We start from the raw sequence: 22,985 nt of genomic DNA on the forward strand, positions 1-22,985 counted from the left end.
ACCCTCGACAAACTTGTGGAAAAGCTCTTGAGTGTTTGGCATTCGTGAAGAGAGAAACTGTTCGATTCTTGACCACATATTGGCATAATCGTTATTGTAGATCACATATCTCGGAATTAATATGCAGGTGACGGCAGTTTTAGCAACTACTGTTCGCCCATTCTTCAGTTCTGATCCTATTGACAAATTAGAAAAATATTATATGAAAGTTTCATATGTAATTTAAAAATACACTCCTTATTCTGAAGCAGTAACAGCTTGGCTGGTTAAAATCATTTTAAGTTACAAAATAACAATTACAGAATAAACAACTGTAAAATATGTGAAAGAATAAGATGTTGATATTGTCAATTATGGAGAAATATCACAACATCTCATATCATACAATCAAATTTCATAATATGTCATGATATTTTAAAGTCTCACCAATTCCAAAACATTCGCCCTTTGTTATCACACACAATTCCATGAATATATCTTATTTACATTCCTTTCTTTATTAGTATTTCCAGGGTGTATGTATTTTCAGGGTTTATTAGTATCATGGTTTTGAAATCCAGCAAATTATGAAGAAAGCTTTTCGGCCTTGGTAGAATATTTAGAAAGTGTTCAGGACGGAACAATGTTTTATATAATAATTTTACGACTTATCGAATAATGTACATAGAAAATGGACTAATTTGAAAATACGGTACCTATATGTTGGAGACAAAATATTGGAATGTAAAATAATACAAATTTGCTGGAAACTGAGATGTGGATGATATTATTACAATTATATCAGTATTATATTATTATAATATATCATTCAAATATTATTCAGTTCGTTATAATTCAATTGTTCAATATTATCAGCTCCTATCTGCGCTCAGGATGCTGTTTATTGGTTAGGTGGTTTGATTTTTTACTGCATTATAATATTGTTGGATGAATTTTTATTTTGTATAAACTCCAACAACATCTAATCAACTAATAAACTCTAATCAACATCTTGAATTTATGTTATTCTGAATATGATAATAATCAATAGGGATCAACATTTTTTGTTTCCTGATAAGATTGTTTAGAAAATATATATATATAATTTGTCAGTGTTTCCTATTTTTTTTTTTTGCATGTGATTAACAACAAGTTACAAAATAACAATTACAGAATAAACAATAAATTTTTATTATGTTTTAAAGGCTCACCAATTCCAAAACATTCGCCCTTTGTTATCACACACAATTCCATGAATACATCTCTAACATTCCTTTCTCTATTAGTATTTCCAGGGTGTTGTTCATTTACTTGATTGTGACTCACAACATCTTCAGTGTCCTCTCTTTCATCTTTGATTAGTTTGTACTTTTGCTTTCCAGCTTTATCAGTAATTGCTTCGATCTTCAGCCGTTGCAAGACACAAGCGATTCCTTCCATCACAAAATAAACATAATTACTTTTTTCCCTGTTGTAGCCTGAAAATTGCCAGGAAAAATATTACAAGAGAATGTGGAGAAAATATTGATACGCAAATGAGTAATGGATGATACAATGCATATTTATTGTTTTATGCCCAATGAGAATTAAATATTCCATTCTCTAACTCAAATCTAAGTTTCAAGTTATTAAAATAAATATTTTTGTTTTTTATCTTGAAAAAATATATTATCAATAATTTATTGTCTAGGCCTACATAATAAGCTGTTCTAACCAATGCAAGATAAAGATATATTCAATTTTCCGCACCCTTAGTAGCGTGAGATTATTGCTATAATCTAAACGTTTTATTTCATGAATAACTCAATTATCATTATTTAAAAGTAAAAGGTGGAAGAATTCAAAAAAATTGTTCATGTTCTCTATGCTATTGATATCTGATGAATATTATTTGAGGCCTTAAAAATTCATTAGTTACAATATTCCAAAAAGGCTCTATCCAACGCAACTCACAAATTGGAAAAGTATTGAATCAAGTTCAACATCATTTGTCTTACCTACCATTAACATTTGATCATATTTATCAGCTACAACATGATGATTTATTTTTCCTTAATATGTTTTTGAACGATTACAAAAATTACTTTTCGTATTCTGCTGCGCTTAATAGCCTACGTAAACTTTCTAAGAGGCCATGTTCAATATTTTATTTCTATATAAATGTTTTTTTATACTTCCTAAGACTGCTACCATCAATAAGAGCAAAACATTTATTGCTCTTTTACCACAGTACACCACTTTGTAAATATAAAGTTTCACTTATTTTCTATTTTTGCTCTATAAAATACGAAGTTGTGTTACAGTGCTCAATTATTAGTAGGATATGAAGGGAAACAACTCACCATGTATGATATCATCGGGCTTATAATCTCTTATATTGGATATGGCAGCCGCTTCGACGTAGGCATCCTCAGGCCAAGTGATGAAGTATGGGAAGCTGATGATTGCCTGACGCACCTCCTCTCGTTGCTGCTGCACTTTTTCCTTCATCAACTGACCAATTGTTTTCGGAGGAGGGCGTCCCTCTTTCTGTTTTGCTATTACTTTTGCTGCAATGCTTTTGAACATTTCAGCCATTTTTTATCTGCAATTTTCAACAAATTTGAATGAAAATCAATATTCAGTACCTGATCCATAATTTTCATAGTGAAAACTCATTGATGTTATTTTGGAGTGTCCAGTTTTGTATTACCAGATTTTTTTTCTTTTGAATTATAGATAGTCCATGTTGAAAAGGCTCTCAGTCTCTCAGTAACCAACACAATAGTAATAGTGTGTTATGCACGAGAAGCAAGGAGAGATTTGTAATAATTAAATACCTCTTGTCAAAAAATGCACTGTTTTATGCAATAATGATTATTCCATTGAAATAACATTTTCCAATTAAATTCATTTCCACATAGTAATTCAGTTCTTTGCAGGTCATATCAAATGTTAAAATACCCACCAGAGCACCACTCAAGTAACCAAGTATATTGTGTCTTTCGCATGTGAGAAACATGGAAAATATGTCAATAAGTCATGACCGTCAATAAGTCAAAATTTGTCATGGAAATTGATTAATGTACTTACCGGTATGTCATTAGTTTTCAGAATTCAAATCTCAACAGGAGCCTATGGTAGAGTATTCTGCCAAATATTACAAACTTCCAACTGAATTCACATTAAATTTCGTATCAGACACAATTAAAATATCAGACTTCATACACGAATAAAGTCATCAGAAAATTAAGAATAAGGAAAAAATTTACAATTTTCCATTAGGTTATCTCTATCTATTTCTATCTAGGTGGAAGAGTAAGAGTATATATTATATTCCTGAATCTTAATATTGCATTATTTTTATATAAACAATACAGTGTATGGTATTAAGAAGTATTCTCAAAACGATAAAAACCAAATGAAGCCTCCATGTAGGGAAATAGGTCTTAATTTTCCCATTAATTTACTTTATACAATATCCTTTTGACAAAGATGAAAAAAATGTGAAATGTACAAGGTATATGTTTGAGGCTTTGAGGCTACCGTACTTACATGTAATAATTCTCTCAGACTACCTCGAAATTTCCAACACAATCCGAAGATTGTTAGTCTATGTGAAGGAAAACTGCTGAATGGAAAATTTGAAAAGAATAAGTAAAATTGATCATGTACAAACAGTAAAAAGTATTTTGTAACTCTTTCAACGTCGATAAAAAATGAGGGGCTGCAGCATTTTGCAAGTGCTGGAAGAGATGGCAACAAAACACACCTTAGTATTAAAATGTTTGATCGATTTGATGCGCGGTGCATGTTAACGGCTTGGCAAATCACTGACTAACAAAAAAGCGTGTCACGATGGATCCTCTTTGTTTCCCAATTCAATCGTATTGCTGTACATTCAATTTTTTAGCAACGTATGTGATATTTCTTCATCTGCTTGTTCTACGGTTGTAATCCATCACATGTGATGCACATGTTGAACATATTCTATTGTTACATATGATGCGCGTAGTCTAGGTATTGTTACATGGAGCTGTCATTTAACGATTGAAATCTGTACTGTACCATATTTCACTTCTGTTAAACGTAACATATATAAAACATATATAAACGGTACATACAATTTTAAACATTTTCCTGGTTTCATAAAGGAAATTATTGATGAATATTAATCTATTCTCTGTATTGACCTTATCTGCAACATGTACCATTTTTTCAATTCGATTTTGAAAAATTATATTGAGAAATTTTTTTCCAGTTTTCTTTTCTATAGTGAAGTGAATATAAATAAACTGGTGGTCATATGTGATTGCCCTTGAATGATTTTTAGGACTATACTTTACATCCGCATTTTGACTATTTATTTATTTATCTAACTTCCAACGGTACAACACCAATTTCACATAAAAATAACATAGAGAAACAGGTACCGGTAACAGCAAAATAATATGTAGATACAAAATACAATATTATAAAAATGCAGAAAAATAACATAGAAAAAGAGATACAAGCAAAAAATATATAGATAAATAATATACAATAATAGAAAATATGTGGATCATTTTCAAGACAAAAATGGGAATACAAAATAAGTCATAGTTAACATACGATATTATATCGAAGTGAAAAGGCCCATGGAGGTTTGCCACAAGGGGCATAAACTGGAAAGGGAACACAAAAATTACACATGCAGGGCTCTCTTCATAGTTCTCCTGAAAGAGCTCATTTTGTCCCTGCAGGGACACCCCAAAGAAATCAACGTCAGCTGCAGCAGCCTCACAACCAGAGCGAAGTATTCTAGGAAGCCCACTATTATATAGGCATAGATAGGCTGTTGTGTGAGAGCGTCTGCTGAAAATGGACCTTGAGCGCGTTCCTCTTGGAACACAGATGTCAATATTCGCCATAACTATGGCTTATGAAACTCCGATTTGAAAAATCAACTATTTTTTAAAGTTTCATTGAAAAATTATCCATCACTAATAATAACTAGAGTTCATATCCTTAGAAATAAAAATGAAAATACTTATTAATAGGCTAAGTTGAAAGTCTTCTCCTTCTCCATCACTCAACTTAGGAAATCGAAAAATTATTCCACTAAATTCAATAATATCCAAATGATTCCTCAAAAATTCAGTGTTATTTGGAATGTATGTTTTCATTAATTGAATTTTCAATGTGTGTGAGAAGTGTGGAAGGAATTCCTTGATTATTAACTTTTCCAAGTACAATATTTTGGTAAACCCATCACAAGCATTTAATTTCACGTTCATTGATTTGAGGCTGGAATAAATTTATTTTTGAAATGAATCGATATTCAACCAGTTAGTTAGCTAATCTGAATGAGTTTGAGCTAGTGAATATTTATTTTCATACCTACAACATTCACAATAAATGGCATATTGTGGTAGCCTACAAATCTCTATGTACAGAAAAATAAAGTAATAGTCAAGGGGAAATAATTGGTATAATATGGAGTATAAAACTTGTATAATTATCTTGACATGTCAGTGGAAACAGTACTGATACAAATAGCTCATTGTCTTTTAATTAAATTGATTTTTTTACTGCGCTTGAGAATTGAAAAGATATTGATATCTACTCAATAAAATATTTCAAAATATAAATTTAATCATTCTGGAAACTTTCCAATTTGATAGAATCATTGGAGAAACACAAAATCAATAAATTCAATTCAAGAACAAATCAATCCTGGTTCAATGTGGTAATAATACTCGTCTATTTATATAACTTGACCACCTTTTCAAGTCATTGGTATAAATATATATATTGGTGAATTTACTAATTATTATTGAATTAAGATACATCTTTCATATTTTGAGTGATATATCCAGTATTACCAAGTATGTTGTAAATATGGTATAATAGTATTCAGGCTAGTAAAAGTAATTTAAAGTTTTGTTCAAGAGAGTCCTCTATATAGATTATAAAACAAGAAAATCATGAAACGTCTTCCTCCAAGTTCCTTTTAGTTTCAGTTTTTAAAAAGACAATAACTTTCTCAATTCCAAATATTATGTTTTCTAGACTACTTTTCAAATTCGAGTGACACATACCACACTTCTTATTGGAAATGACTATAAAGTAGAATATCAAGGATGATATTCTACTTTATAGTCATTATGCACTAGCATAGAATTTTTGAGAGAGGGCAGAGGGGGCAATCATTATAAGGGTTAGCTAAGGCTATAATCTCACCGATAAACTGTACTCTCAAAATAGATTTACCGAATGTTTTCTAAGTAGAAGTTGCAAATTTCATTTGAAGCGTCCTTTTATTGTTCAATTTCAATTACAAACTATTATAGTCTTCAACAATTTGGTACTGGAGACATTATTGGTTGTAACAATGAATTTGAGCTTTTTATTGGAAGTGAGTCATTGCTGAATAATTATTAATAATTTATAAAGGGTTTGCTTATAAAACTTATTTTGCAAATCAAACAACAAAAATCAACAAACTACTCTTCATATTCAAATTTCCTGCATTATTAAGAAAGCCCATATTAAAATACCACCTTCAACTTGCCCTACTGTTCTTTTTTTGATATGTAATCTGGAATCTTACAAACTCCCACTTGTGGCTCTTTCAAACGGAAAATGTGAGGCACATCCCAAATTGTGGTGAAATTAGTGTTTGGAGGAGCTTTTTTGGACATTGCAAGAACCTGAAAGATATAGCACCATATCATTTTTTCTTACCGTATCTTGAATCAATTATTATTAAAAAACAAATAGGCCTAACTATAAATTCAACCTAATATTATGATGATTTACCGTTTTTACAAAAATCAAGTCTGTTTCATCTTCAGACTCAACTGACATTATCTTTGTATGAGATTGACATGTTCAACTGCAAGGATAATAGGTAAGGTTTAGTTAGGATTCATCCAAACCAGATAATTTTGAATGACAAGCATGATAATTTTTATATTCTCTCAACATACTGTGAATATTTTGAAACGTTGGCTGTCCAGGGTATATTTAAAATATTATGACCCATACTTATTGACTCAATCGAGAGTATAACCTTTCAATGAGATTAAGAGCAAGAACTAGTCACTCAACTAATTTGAACGATTAAATATCACGCTAAACGTCGTCAACCGCTTCCCCAGTGTGTGATATAAGCTGCAAGCGTATAAAAATAATTATCATGCTATCATTAAAATTCATAAATAGAAGAGTCATATTGATTTATCCATTAATCTGAATTTTTTGGACACAGTGTTCATTGTTATTTGAACAATACATAAAAAGACATTCATTCGAGATTTATTAGAATTAACTAGCATAATAATGGTTATATCATTTTCACATCATATTTCAGACTTCATATAGGTAGTGGCTTCTACCATATAGAGAAAACTTACTCATAGTTCACATTTCATAGTGGCTTTCCACCATAGAGAAAACTAATTTTCCATTAGTTTTCATAGAAGAAAATAATAGGGTTGCCTGAATCCTCTTTCTGAACTTCTACTCTTCACTTTGCTGCTGTTATCAAAGTAAACCTACACGATTCTGTATATTGACATGAAAATAGAACGTGGGCCCAATAAAGGTTATCATTTTTCAGATGAGCCAAATGATATAGCACACCCTGTGAAATGCTCAAGCAAAACTATGGTTGAAATGAGAGAGCACTTTCTTCCAGCTCTTGAATTTCTCTGAGTTCATCCTCTACAATGAATTGGTTGAATTCATTATCAAACCGGTATTCTTCATCCTTATTATCTTCAATAGGAACTTGACGCTTTGCTACATCCGATTGCAATTTTGCTATCATATCCCTAGCCTCGATAAGTTCATCACTTGCGTTACTCAATTGCGATTTCAGAGAGTCTATCTCTTTTTCCATTTCAAATATTTTCATTTGGCTCTCAATATTCTCATGTTTTTTCTCTATCATTTCAATTCTTAGTGAGTTATATCGTTCCTCCTTGTCATCCATTTTATCCTCTATAGATTTATTTTTGTCCTGAATTTCATAGAGTTCTGCCTGTAGTCTTGTGTTTTCGCTTTTCAAATTTGTAAGTCTTTTACGAAGATGATGCTTATGTTTCTCCAATTTAAAACAAAACTCAAGACCATCTGCCAGAGTTTTCTCCAAGTCTCTTCTTCTATTCCTTTCTCTTGTTAATTGTGCTATAAACATAGGTAAATCCACCATCAGGTTTCTATCATCATTTGTATTTTTGTTAAGCATTTCTGAAAAATCTACTTCAGTACAGTTCCCTAGTTTCTCTGTCAATTCAGCCATGATTCGAGATGGACTTTTCCTGATAGGTAGATTATTTTCGCCAAACCTGGATCCTCTATATTTCCTCATTCTTTCATCGTCCAGGCTATCTTGTGAATTGGCTCTCGAAAACCTCTCAATCATTTCTCCCATAGATCCATCCATCTTTGATCCATGAATTTTCTTGAAACAGAAACCAATAATTCTTTGAATTATAATATGTCATCATGAGATATTCGCTTTATCATTATTGAAAGTTATTGTTCATTGGTATATCTTCAATTGTAGCAGTTTGAAGGAGATTTGGTAAGAATGAATTCATTTCTCAAGTTATGTAGAGGATAAATTATTCAGTCCTTGATATGGGCTACTGATGAGCTCATACAAATTACGGACAGCTTTGTATAATTAATTTCATCATTCATGACTTAACCAGTCTATCAAGTGTTCACTCTATGTTTCTAGACTGGCTAATAGCTTAGAGTAACGTTGGGTGGAGGGAACATTAGGAACTTTTATGGCTATGATTATTGAATGTTTATGGAAAATATTAGTAAGGTATGGTATAATCATGACTTTCATCAGCCCATAGAAAATCATGGATAAATCCTTCATCTTTCACCTAATCGTTTTTGCCATATTATAGAGACACCTGCATTTTGTACCGCCAGCTAAAAAAGTGAATAGACTCATGTTAAATTGGGACAATGAGACTCATGAGATTGAGATTTCTTCATATGATAACTCCAAAATCATTTAATTTACCTTTGCTTTATACTCCAGACGTCTCCTTGAATAAATAAAATTGGAGGCCAATTGTTGAGGAGGCCAAGGTCCACGTAGGGCTGTAGCATTTCGTAAGTAAGTATTTGAAAACTAACAGAGATTTTCAGCATGTTTTCAATTATGGATTTTTCTGTGATAATTTCTCCATGATGATTTATTTTTAACAAAGTTAATATTCATAGAATTTTATTCATTTAAGTTGATATGATTATTATTAATTTATATTACATACCAACGCCGAAGCATGCTCCTTTACTGAAAACATTAGTTTGGAGATAAACATGCTGCCTACGTTTACTGCTGTCATCTGAATTGGTATTCTCACTATCATTTGATTTTACCAATTTCCAACCATTGCCTCTCTCTTCAACCTCTATATCTTGTATCATGCTGCATTGACCCTCTACTATGAAGTGTGCGTTTTTACGTTTACCATATCCATCTCCTGTGAAAAAATAAAAAACTCAAAATTAATAATATAAGTTTAAATAATTTCTCCTTTAATTTCTAATTGCTGTGCTACCAATTTCTCCTTAAATCGGTTGGAATAGCATTTAACACCTATTAACCTAAGGATAGTTGTCGGCTCCAATGTAATAGATTCTTGATAAATTATGAATGGATCTATCGCCTATGAATGAGAAATCCAGTTTTCAGAGCAAATTAACTTATAATCTTCAGATGAATTCTTGCAAAATAGTACAGAAATACAAAGAACAATAACTTACAAGTCTAAGCATCTAAAATTAGGTATTACAAACTAAAGTACTTATCCAGTTTATAGTTGAAAAACAGTGGCTATTGGCTTGTATACACACAAAACAAATTATATGGACAAAATAGAACACTATAAACTGTTTAAAACTCAATTTAAAACATTAATAAATTCACATAAACGAAAAATGATTCAGAGCAAAAAATTTACAACACACATAGCCAGCCATTAGTTTCAGAGAAGAAAGAAGCCACCGGAAAAACCTAAGCTACAAGTCACAGAGCAAAAGCCTTGTTCGGTGTCGATTTTGCAGACACGTCACCAAAAAAATTATAAATTACAAGTTTAGAATTCACATTTTATATTTGTTCTCAATAAAACTTTATTTTGAAACTATTATTTCAAACTTTCATATATCATCTCTATTAAAATAAACTATTTATTCTGTTTCTCAGCCTCGGTGACACCATGGAACAATGCAACAATCATTTAAGATAAAAAATTCTCCGTTGAAAAGTTTGTCCGTCTATTGATGACTCTGATATTTACTATAAAGTTCCATAGATCTCAAATTGAAGATTCGATTCCAATGTGAGAAAAAATGTAATATTACAAATACCCCCCTCTTGACATAAAAAATTTTACTGTTTGAAAATTGTTGAAATTAAATTGAGAACAGTAACAATTTTTATAAAAACAATGTTTTATAAAAACATTACATGTCAACTATAATTGAAAATTATTATAAAAATTCATCAATAGCATTTGTTATATGTTTCCAAACAATATTTCAAAGTATAGAATATCAATATTACTTTTGATTTAGCTTTATAATTTAAAGGAAAATATCTCAACAGAAAGTTTAATATGTAAAGAATAGTTTTTTGAAATTGCACATAAATTTAATAGATAGAAAAAATTCAATTTTTATTGCATAAAAAAATTTAGTATGTTGAATGAAAAATGTATTATTATTATTTATTTATTTATTTATTTTTTTTTTTTTTTTAAATGAATTGATGAATTGTTACATTTAATTTTCACATAAAATTTCAATAAATCAAAAAATGTTCATTTCTTTCACTATTGACGCAGTTGATTTTATCGATGCACATTTTGGAAAACAGTCCGTTAAGGCACTCAGTATGATTTTCAGTTAAGTGTGACTCCAGTGTGATGACATCAGTGTTGGGCTGATCTGGATGCACATAGTGTTGGACTGATCTGGATGCACGTAGTGTTGGGCTGATACTTGTAGTCGACTGATGCATATCAAACTCGATACAGGTGACATCTCAGTTAGCATTACCTCATGCTTGTAGTAGACGGCTGCATTCCAAACTCGATACAGAGTCACGTCTCAGTTAGCATTGCCTCATGCTTGTAGTAGACGGCTGCATTCCAAACTCGATACAGAGTCACGTAAATTTTGTATCATATTTGTTATTATACAATGTACATTTCAGGCTTGAAATGACAATGTAATTCATTTTTTTTTCGGAAAAGAGATAGACGCTGCATACAGGATTAATTTAGGTAAGGATTAATTTAGGTAAGGTTTGGTTTTTTGATATTTTCAGCTTTCAAGGTTTAGAGTTCTGCATACAGGAATAATTTAGGAGAGGATTTTTGAATCAATTCTTTCATGATACTGTGACTGTTCTTCTGAATTCAAAGTTGCGAATGTGAACATGGATGACAATTACCTCCAGGTAATGCAGTAGTGTTGAAGTTTGAGATACAAAGTCAGCAATAAGCGTTGGCATTGTTATTAGCGTATGCTTTGGTGTCGGCATTGGCATCGGCTTAGATATTGGCATTGGCATCAGCATTGGCGCAGGCATTGGCATTGGCGCAGGCATCGGCGTAGATTTTGGCGTTGGCATCAGCACAGGCATCGGCGTAGATTTTGGCGTAGTTATTGGTGTTGATATTGGTGTTGACATTGGAGTAGTTATTAGTGTAGGCATCAGCGTAGATTTTGGCATCGGCATTGGCGCAGGCATCGGCGTAGATTTTGGCGTAGTTATTGGTGTTGATATTGGTGTTGACATTGGCGTAGTTATTGGCGTTGATATTGGTGTAGATATTGGCGTAGTTATTAGTGTAGGCATCAGCGAAGATATTGGCGTAGTTATGTCACACTAGTTCGAAAATCACCCAAATGTTCTCAACACTCTTCATGGCGTTCACTTGTTGCTGATTTCGAGATTCACATAATAACTATTTCAATGTTAATGTCTGTGCTGTACCTGTTATCTTAAAATGCTTATAAACTAAGAAGAAAAACTTGATTAGGCTATCAATACAATCTAATACACATGAAAATTATTTTAAGTATATAGTCAATATGAATTGAAATTTGTTAGCATCTTATTATACAGTCAGCAATACATAAATTGTGAAATTTGGAGACATCAATTATAAATTTCAATATAAAAAAAATAATTTCATTTCCATCTATTCACTGTTCAAATATCAAAATTTAATCCATTCTTCAAAATAGAAATAGAATTTCATAACACCCTGTATCATTATCAAAATTGTAAAAAACATCAAATCATCACAACAAAATTAATTTCAATATATATTTCAATAATTTCAGACAATTGATCTTCTATTCACAATCATTTCATAATATATCTGCATTTCATTATCATTAGTATAACATTTCATTTATAGCAAGTTCATTTCACATTTATGATTTATCATTCAGGGTTTCAAAATTATTTAGTTTTAATTTTGTTCAAAATTGTATAAAAAGCAAATTATTTAATATTATCAATCATCGTTTGTCGGATACTATAGTTTATTTCGACTTTTCAATGTTCTAAACACAAACTACATTTCATGACAAAACTTTACTTTCAATCATTAAACAAGAAATCATTCAAAACATCAATAATATTTTGCTTCAAAGGCAATCAATATTCATAATTAATCATCATTTTGCATCTATGGCAATCAACATTATTAATCATTATTTTGCATCTATGGCAATCAACATAAGTAATCAACACAAAAAATTTTATCTCATTACTGCCTCTCTAAGTCATAACCTCTGTTATTCCTTCTTTAGGCAATAATGGGTTTCCATCTCAAAAAACAATCACATACCAGCAAAATTCTAATCAACAACCCCACTAAAAATTCTACATACACTCCAGCATCCATTTCAAACGATAATCAATCATATCAAAATTTATAGAACAAACAGTTTTAAAATTTGAAAAAGATATCAATTACAAAACACTTTAGAAAAATTTTAGCCTTTAACTCATTTCAATTGATAATATAACACAACGTTTTTATTCAATGAAAACATTATTATTCAAGTTAACTTTCATTAATACATCACATATATGGCTACACAATTCATTAATACTTTCAATTTTGAAGTTTATTTATTATAACAAAAGAATTTATAATTTAAAGACTGTATAATAAGTACAAACATTTCAAGATTACAATACAAAGACGATCAAGATGAATAATGGGTAAATAAGTTCCCTAAAAAATACAAAAAAGAGAAAAAGAAAACTGGGTAAATAAATTTCCTAAAACAATACAAAGAAGAGAAAGATTAATTAGAGCCTATCCTACATGTCAGTACTGAACTTTCATAAGGAAGTATATTTAATAAAATATACTACTATAGAATTTTGTAAATTCCAAGTATGACTCTAATTTGTTATAATTGTGAGCTATCACTCCCACAAAAACAACTGGTGAAGGAAAAAATATTGACTATTGTGACTGGGTGGATAGTTCCTAGATGTCTGTAAGGCAATGTGATAGCAGACTCTAGTATCGGACCACAAAAACAAAAGTATGCAAAAGTTTTTTACAAACATTTGATGTTGCAGTCTTAAGGTTTTTATATCGCAAACAAGTAGGTCAGATAATCGAGTCCAGCCGTATGTGGTTCACGCCCACACCTCTAAAAGAATCACACCTACTTGTCTACCAAAAATCCAATGTATTGGACAGCAAAGAAAAAATAAAATGCAAAATGGGTAAAAAGCCCAGAAGAAAACTATAACCTAATTACATATGGCTTATGGCACGATATGCAATGAAAGATGAGAACATGGGACATAATTTGCTCTGAAAAACCTAATTACCTAATATGATACCTGAAAAAAATAGACATGATTAAAATATGTAATACATGATGAAAAAATATACCGCAAGCAAACAATTATTTACTCTACAATGGATAGATTTTAGAAAAGTTAAGTTTTATCAACAATTTAAAGATTAGGAAAATAAGCTACTATTTCAACTTCTAATATTATTTCAGAAGAAATACAAATTTAAATGACTATGGACAAGATTGGTTAAGATATGCATAATAGAAGAAATTACTGAACATTACACAAAGACAGGAAAGAATCGAAATTTGAAAAGATTAAGGGCCAAGAAAAATAGGCTACAGGAAAGAAAAAAGATACAATTATGGACTTTTACCATACGTAGTATTTACGGTCATTGCTATTCTGAATCCCGGCATGACACAGGATTCCTAATCATTGTGAATTGGCTCTCGAAAACCTCTCAATCATTTCTCCCATAGATCCATCCATCTTTGATCCATGAATTTTCTTGAAACAGAAACCAATAATTCTTTGAATTATAATATGTCATCATCAGATATTCGCTTTATCATTATTGAAAGTTATTGTTCATTGGGATATCTTCAATTGTAGCAGTTTGAAGGAGATTTGGTAAGAATGAATTCATTTCTCAAGTTATGTAGAGGATAAATTATTCAGTCCTTGATATGGGCTACTGATGAGCTCATACAAATTACGGACAGCTTTGTATAATTAATTTCATCATTCATGACTTAACCAGTCTATCAAGTGTTCACTCTATGTTTCTAGACTGGCTAATAGCTTAGAGTAACGTTGGGTGGGAGGGAACATTAGGAACTTTTATGGCTATAATTATTGAATGGTTATGGAAAATATTAGTAAGGTATGGTATAATCATGACTTTCATCAGCTAAGAGAAAATCATGGATGAATCCTTCATCTTTCACCTAATCGTTTTTGCTATATTATAGAGACACCTGCATTTTTGTACCGCCAGCTAAACAATAGACTCATGTTAAATTGAGACAATGAGACTCATGAGATTGAGATTTCTTCATATGATAACTACAAAATCATTTAATTTACCTTTGCTTTATACTCCAGACGTCTCCTTGAATAAATAAAATTAGAGTACAATTGTTCAGTAGAGAGCAGTCTTGACTCCAGAAATTGCTTATAGGTTTCAAATCTATTATGAGCTATCAGTAGATACTGAGGCACCACCAAGCATTGAACATCACTCTCAGCAACGTATCTTCTGTTGTTCATTTTCTCACCTGTTCAGAATAATGTAGGCCTTTGATTAATATTATATTATTACAGTCATTTCTCATAAGTATTTGAGTATCATTATTTATTTATTCTTATTCGTTTTGTATAAAAGTGGGATTGAATAGTGAATATAATCAAATTCGTAAAACAATTTTTTTTTATTATTTTAATTTCCATGGATTTATATGGGATTCGGAATAGAAGAAAAGGTGGAGGTGACTGACCACGAACAATTTTATTCAACCAAATATTCATTTTGAGTATTTCGTAAAATGTCTCTCTCCCAAGTTATTTGGCTCACTCAACCAAAATTATAAAATTACCATTAAGTACATATCAATTATAGTAATAATGGTCTGATGTCAGAATTCCAGGTCGCACCTGATCAATTTCAGGGTCTCATATTAAATGAGAAAGATATGACAGACCGAATACGACATGTTATAAATTTATAATAATTTCAAAACATTATTTGAAAACTAAACTCTGATAATACCAGTAGTAGCCTGTGTCTGTGAAGCATGGGTTCTTAGATCACAAAACATGAACGAGGATCTTCGAAAGGAAAATTCTGAGATGAATACATGGTCCAATATATGAAGAAGGAGAATGGAGAATAAGGAACAATGCAGAAGTCAATACCATGTTGCAAGGGAAACATATAGTAAGGTACCTATATAAAGTCTAGAAGGATTAGCTGGCTGGGCCATGTATAACGAGTAGACCAAAACAGAACACAGAAACAGATGCTTGTTGGACGAATGGAAGGAGCCAGGAGAAGAGGTCGCCCCAAAACCCGCTGGCTTCAAAATGTGGAGAAAGATCTGGCGTGCTTGAGAGTGAGAAACTGGAGGAGGCGAGCAGGTAATAGAGACGATTGGAGGCGAATTGTTGAGGAGGCCAAGGTCCACGTAGGGCTGTAGCACTTCGTAAGTAAGTATTTGAAAACTAACAGAGATTTTCAGCATGTTTTCAATGATGGATTTTTCTGTGATAATTTCTCCATGATGATTTATTTTTAACAAAGTTAATATTCATAGAATTTTATTCATTTAAGTTAATATGATTATTATTAATTTATATTACATACCAACGCCGAAGCATGCTCCTTTACTGAAAACATTAGTTTGGAGATAAACATGCTGCCTACGTTTACTGCTGTCATCTGAATTGGTATTCTCACTATCATTTGATTTTACCAATTTCCAACCATTGCCTCTCTCTTCAACCTCTATATCTTGTATCATGCTGCATTGACCCTCTACTATGAAGTGTGCGTTTTTACGTTTACCATATCCATCTCCTGTGAAAAAATAAAAAACTCAAAATTAATAATATAAGTTTAAATAATTTCTCCTTTAATTTCTAATCAATCAATTGTTTTGTTAATATCACACTAACATTATCTGAAGAGTAGCAGACTCCACTTCAATATTCGTAAACCATTCTATAAAAATTAAATTTATTAGCAAGAATTTTTTTTAATTTCAGTCTTCAAAATGCATATGAAACTCAATCAAGACAGTTTTTTCCAATATTATTGACTTATAAGTTATAAAAGTTTCACTTCTAAATAGCGCACGGTAGCATTATGTTTTCATACTAAACATGAAAAGGAGTGTAGGCTAACTATTAAAATAGATACATGGAATGACCAATACTTGATTATAATAGTAGCCTACCGTGGCCTTTTTCTCCTCATTCTCATAGAATTATTGCTCAGTAATAAGACTACCGTAGCCTATATATTCATACTATGATGCCATATCACAAAGTCAATCATGTTGGGTATAATTTTAGTTCCGTTGTTCATTTTAGTTCATCTAGTTCAGTTGTATTTCACAAAATATAAGCAATAAATTAATTTGAAATGAAAAATAAAATGCAAAAATAATAAATGAATTGTTATAAGAGCAACGTTGGAATAAGCTACGATACTTTTGAAGCAATATCGAAATATGAGTGTTGAAATATTATTTCTTCCTAATGTGATGTGACTTATATAGAAAAGTCAGGGGTGAAATAATTAGAAAAAATTCAACTCCTACCTCCCACCTTGATTTGGAAACCCAAAAAATGTCGTCAGTAGTCATTCTAAACAATACTGGTCTTTTTTTGAGAGTCCCAAGATTTGAATAATTGATTTTGAGAAGCCCTCACCCCACCCAAGAATTTCAAGGAGCCCTGGAAAAGTAACTACTCACCCAAAATGAGATCACCTTCTTGAAACGTTATCAACTCAGATATGATGGAGCATCGTCGTATTTCGGCGTCTGTCCAGTCCCCAAAAAAGTAAGAAAGTTCAGTAGTTGCTTTCCTCACTTGACTCCATGTTTTTTCTAGAGACTCCTTGAGGATGGCATCGAAATCTTCTTTGGTTATGTACAGCAGCATAACATCACCTATAATATTGATTATATAATTTAATTTTTACTAGTACCTATTCATTTTTTTAAATATTTTTACTTTTTTGTACTCTTACTGTATCTTGCCATAGTGATAAATAAAATCATTGTAATTTTTTTATTATGGACGCAATTTTAGGGAGAAATCATGTAATTATGTTTCCATGTTTTAAAAAATAAATAAATACGAAATGGTTGAATGCAAGCAGTAGTATATATAGATTGAAGGTTGTATTTATGGTATGATATGATGGTTGAGGTATTGAGGATTAAATGGTTGGAGGTTCATGATTGTTTTATCATCATAGAATTAGCCTACTACGGTGTTGGGTTACTGTAATTCGGAATTTCAAATAATCAATATATTTTATCAGAAATATCCACTTCCGCAGCATTTGGGAATCATTGTAATATTCAAAATATGAATTTAAAAATATCCAAACATTTCATAATCAGAAAATTTTAGAAAATATTTTTTTTACAAACAATTAGGTCCAGAGTACTAAATTCAACTCTCTCTAGTTCTACACTAAATTATTATACGTCATACTATAAAAAACTATTTTTATATAGTTTTTCAACTTTTCCGAAATTCCTATAATTTTACCTTTTATATTATATCTGATGGAAAAATTATTTGGGTAATTTGATAAGTATCATGAATCAATTTCGTGTTTTTGAATATATAGGCTACATTGCTTTTTGTTGAATATTCTATTTGTTGTACTATACTATATTTGTATTATACTCATTTCTATTTGTTAAATAGATTCAACTGGGAATTCAAAAATCTCAATCAACTTGTGCAGTTGTGATATAAATGTCCAATTGTTTTTACTAGAATATTTTTTTTTTACAATCTTCTTCTAAAATCAAAGCCTGTAAATAGCTTGCTAATTATTCTTCCTCGCTTATCTTTGCAACTTTAACTCTTTCATTTTTTTACAATTAGCCTAACTCAATTTTTTCAATTAGGATAAGTACAATATTGTAGGATAGTTTTAAAAGCCTTATAATTATCGTGAGTACTATTTAGCTAAGCCATAGCAGGTGATTGGTTATACATTATTTTTGGTTTGTAGCCTATATAGGCCTATAAAATTCTCAAAAATAAAGTACCTACTGGTGTCTGTAATCTTTAAATTGTTTCAACTTTCATTGCAGTATTATTTCAAAGTTATTACTTCTCTAAAGTCTCTACTCCTGAACAATATTTCGAGAACCATTTTTATATTGACTATTGCATTAATTTTTCTCAGTTCAGGCTGATAATTTATTAGAAGACTTATATTGAGAATCCATAAATCATTTATTAGAGTGGCCTACATTAATAATCCATATTATTTCATCAAGCATAATAGTATATTGTTTATTAAGTGAGACAGAGAATCTAGAATCAATTAAGAGTATAATAAGAAGCCTGCTTACTTAAGGTAATGACAGTTGATTCTCTGTCCTCATTGAATACGATAGCTTTGTCTCCGAAATGGTCGCCAGGTCCGAGCTTCTTGACCACCTCAACATGGCTGGCCAGTGTGATCGGGTCCACTGTTTCAATCTCCACCGACAGATTGCCAGTCACCACGTAGTAGAGCCGTGACTGGCCACTCAATGCATGCCCTTGTCGCAACACTGTCCTCCCACCTCCATAAGCACAGCAATTCGTCTTCCCTATCAATTGTTTGTACTCTTTCTGCCAACAAAAAAAAAATCATCCAATAGGTAGGCCTATGCTCTTTTATTTTTTATTAATCCATAACATTCTCAATCAAAATTTCAATATGAATACAAATATAAGGGTTATAAAATTATCCAGTAGCCTATTTTTTTAATCCGTAATATCAAATAATTAGAACGTAAATACGTATAAGATTGCAATAAAAGGGTTACTCATATCATCTACTTATCCAAAGCATAACACTTTTGACTCTTAATAGTCATTCTCAAAAGCGAATTAGATCTGTGATAAAATCCAATCTTTCTCCCAGGAAATTTTGTAGAAAGTATAGCCACAATAGTCCAAACTACAACTAAAACTAGAATGATTTGGTGGATGGAAATAGAAATTTGTTGGAATCATGACAAAACTTAGATTTTTATAAGTAGTAACACTTTCTAAAACTATTCAGTTGATAGATATTACAAATAATTATGTAGGCTACAGATGAATATTTCTATCGATGAAATTATAATTATGGATAGCATAGATATTTGTAAAAGAGGAGTAAAGATATGAACTTGTAAATATATCAAGTATAGAAATACCTATTTGAGACACAATCTATCCAGCAAGTGCTAGTCAAGGATGGAGACTACTGAATACTGAATCACTTCTCAATTGAATATAACTGGGTATCATAAAACGTATTTCGAAATTTGAAAAAGAATCGTTAACAATTTAGTTCTTATATTATTCCTACATAAAAATCAGGAAAGAAAGAATCAACAATACATATGCCAGTAATCTTATTTGTTGAAATATGACTTTGAGTTTCACCTCAGGATAGCGGTTGTAAAAGTAAAGTCCACCAAGGAATCCCTCCAAATCTTCTTGTTCAGCTGCTGTTCGCAGCATTTCATTCTTGATCAATATCATCTTCGCCTGTTTGAAAATAAATGTGATTCATTATATGCCTCTCCAACAGTATTCATAAAATTTATCCATTTATACATAGTTTTTTTCTGAATTGTTATTAATTAATCAAATTCTCAGTTGTTATAAAACCTAGAAATCCTTCGATCATAAACATAATTGGAATAGGATATTTCACTGAATTTATGATAATTTGTAATATATTATACTTTCACAATATGTAAAAGTGAGGAATGATTTTTCCTTTTCCAGAGATATAAGAATGTAGGCTACTCATTTTATAAAGGTTTATTTGTTTAATACATCTTTACCAAATAAAAAACAAATATTTTCATCTTCTCTATTTGTTTGACAATTTTTTAAGTGAACAACTCTTACAAAAAACTCTTACCTCTCTGAATTTAATTTAATTCACTTTTCCTATGTATTTCAACCCGACATGCAGTCAAATATTTAAGTAAGTAATCAAAAACTTTTACTTACCGACTGTAGTACTTTCGACCGTCTCGCGATCATTTTCAACACTGTTTTTGATTATTTACAGTATTTAAATATTTGACTGCATGTCGTGTTGAAATACATAGAAAAAGTGTGTTAATACATCGTCGCAGCTCGGAATGGATCAAGAAACCATCATCTTTAATTCAATTCTCATAAAATTATTTAATGAGCTTCAAACAATCTAGATTTATATTAACTCTGCTCTAAGAAAACTGTCATATAGAATATGGTCGTAGGATATAGGATATCCTTTTATACTGTGATCATTTTTATTATTATGGTTTGACTCTCGTATTTTATAACACAAAATACAGTATTTTTAGCATCATACAATTTCGACCACTGAAACTAAAATGGGGGTTTAGAAATGAAATTGATTCACAAGAAGAATTTGGATGATTTAATAGTAATTCAAATAGAAAGATCTAAATAATTAATTACGATGCTAGAGCCATATTCATTCCATTCACGGTACATACTCTAATAATATTGGTGGATGCTCAATTATATTACAAGCTATCCTTTAAATTAGTTAAAGTTCGTATAGTATCTTAGTACACAGTGAACTTCACTTTGTAACTATATATGCATAATGTGAATTTTCTCATACGGTACCTCTATTGGAAGAGTTTTCTTTGTAGCTGCAATACCAGCTGCAGGCCTGATAACACCGATCAAATAGCTATCAATTTCTTTCAGCCATTCCCTGAACTGGCCGGCCCTCCTGGCAATGCATTTGAATAAAGTCTTGCCTTTCAATCCTCTGCGCTCGAAAATAGATACTCTATGGGAAGCGCTCTGTAAAATTTCGTATAATGAATTATTCATCCAAGAAATGCATAGACAATACGATTTTTCAAAGAGTTTGTGATAATGATAATTCCTATTTAAATTCTTACTTTTGAAATCATAGATGAGAACCAATTTGAGAATTGTAGCTTTAACTATACGACCGCAATTAAATTATTTTTGGAGTTGAGGAACTCTAATAAAAAACCCTATAGTTAGGTCCACATTATAATAGCAGTGGATAAAGATAGAAGAATAGAGATGCCGATTCTCTGCATTAATTAATCATATTTCTAAACTGTCAAAAACATAATTGTCATCGTTGTGGACCTAGAAAAGGATAGTACCACCAACTTTGTCGAATGATAGACAAGGATACCAAAACCAAAGTTGATCAAATACTGTCATTATAACATAGACCTTACTATATTTGTAATAATTTATTAATTATTATTATTACCATAACTCAAAACTGAATCAGCAGGACTGATATTAACGTTGAATAACTACTTCACAGTTAATAATTTGACTGTGTGGGAGGAGATATATGGTATTTATTCGTAATAAAAAAACGACACTGATGTAGTCAATACCATAATATAATTTGTTCAAAACACTTTTCATTTCAGTATCCAGGTTTTATGGCAGAGCCTGCCACATCTTCAGCTCTACTGTTGGAACTTGGGTAAGAGTTTACCCTCATGATCCAACTTCCATTAAATTGGGATTTGCCCTGACAGCCACATTATCCTGAGCTGTACAAAACCTCAAATCAATTTTGAATTTCAAATATTTATATATTTAGATAGAACAAATATCTTTAAACTGAACATTTTGATATGGAGTGAAAAGTAAAAAGTGACAATCTTATTCAAAACTGACATTAATCTGAACTTGAGAGAGGGATATTAAAAGGTTCGCCAAGTTTTTCCTCTTCCAATATCATTGTAGCTGTGAGTAATTTTGTACACATGGATAAATGAATAAATAAATTTAAACTTTACTAAAATATCCAGCAATAAAAAAATAATACTGTAGGTACCTACTTTATAAATGAAGGATGTATGAAATTTTATTACACATTACTCCGTATTTATCAAGGTACGGTATTCAGAATACATTGTATTCACTGTGGTATACAATGTGTATTCTACGTACATTGCTGGTATTTCTTATTAGCCTACCTTTACGAATCTACTATGTGACTTGGACGCTCTTCTAGACTGCTCATCAACAGAGATATTTCCCATCATTTTTTACATTAGCTTGAAAAATGTAGTATTTCCAATGAGAAAACTAAAAAGAAAATACTTGAGCATTAATTCATTACCCAAAGTTTATTAACCAAAAAGAGTTGTGGCATTTTTTATTTGTCTTGGAATCATCTGCATAGACTTGCATAAACTAATCATACAGCTGCATAGAATGCTCATTTGAGTTATCCAATAAATTCGATCAGTAATATTGTAATAACAACACTTAGGCCCGGGTGCACAAAAGCCTGATCATTTTAAACAATATTAAATGCTACGAGAACCAATCAGGTAAAACTTTTTCTAAAAGAAGGCTTCTCTCTTCTCTTATTGGTTTTCGTAGCATCTAA

At 31.0% G+C, this 22,985-nt stretch overlaps 1 protein-coding gene across 1 annotated transcript; it reads right to left on the minus strand.

The window, feature by feature from the left end:
• Positions 1-22,754, minus strand: LOC111047821 (the record flags this gene model as incomplete). The annotated part of the gene is made up of 11 exons (XM_039425704.1): positions 22,567-22,754; positions 21,209-21,391; positions 19,997-20,101; positions 18,928-19,192; positions 17,299-17,496; positions 16,185-16,397; positions 14,909-15,099; positions 6,517-6,650; positions 2,322-2,557; positions 1,191-1,457; positions 1-176 (listed from the first exon to the last, which is right to left on the minus strand). Coding segments are annotated over exons 1-11 (2,037 nt in total), but the record flags the coding sequence as incomplete, so codon positions are not given.
• Between the last annotated feature and the right edge of the window lie 231 nt (positions 22,755-22,985).

This window comes from Nilaparvata lugens, chromosome 4, assembly GCF_014356525.2.
Source record: "Nilaparvata lugens isolate BPH chromosome 4, ASM1435652v1, whole genome shotgun sequence".
NCBI lineage: Eukaryota > Metazoa > Arthropoda > Insecta > Hemiptera > Delphacidae > Nilaparvata > Nilaparvata lugens.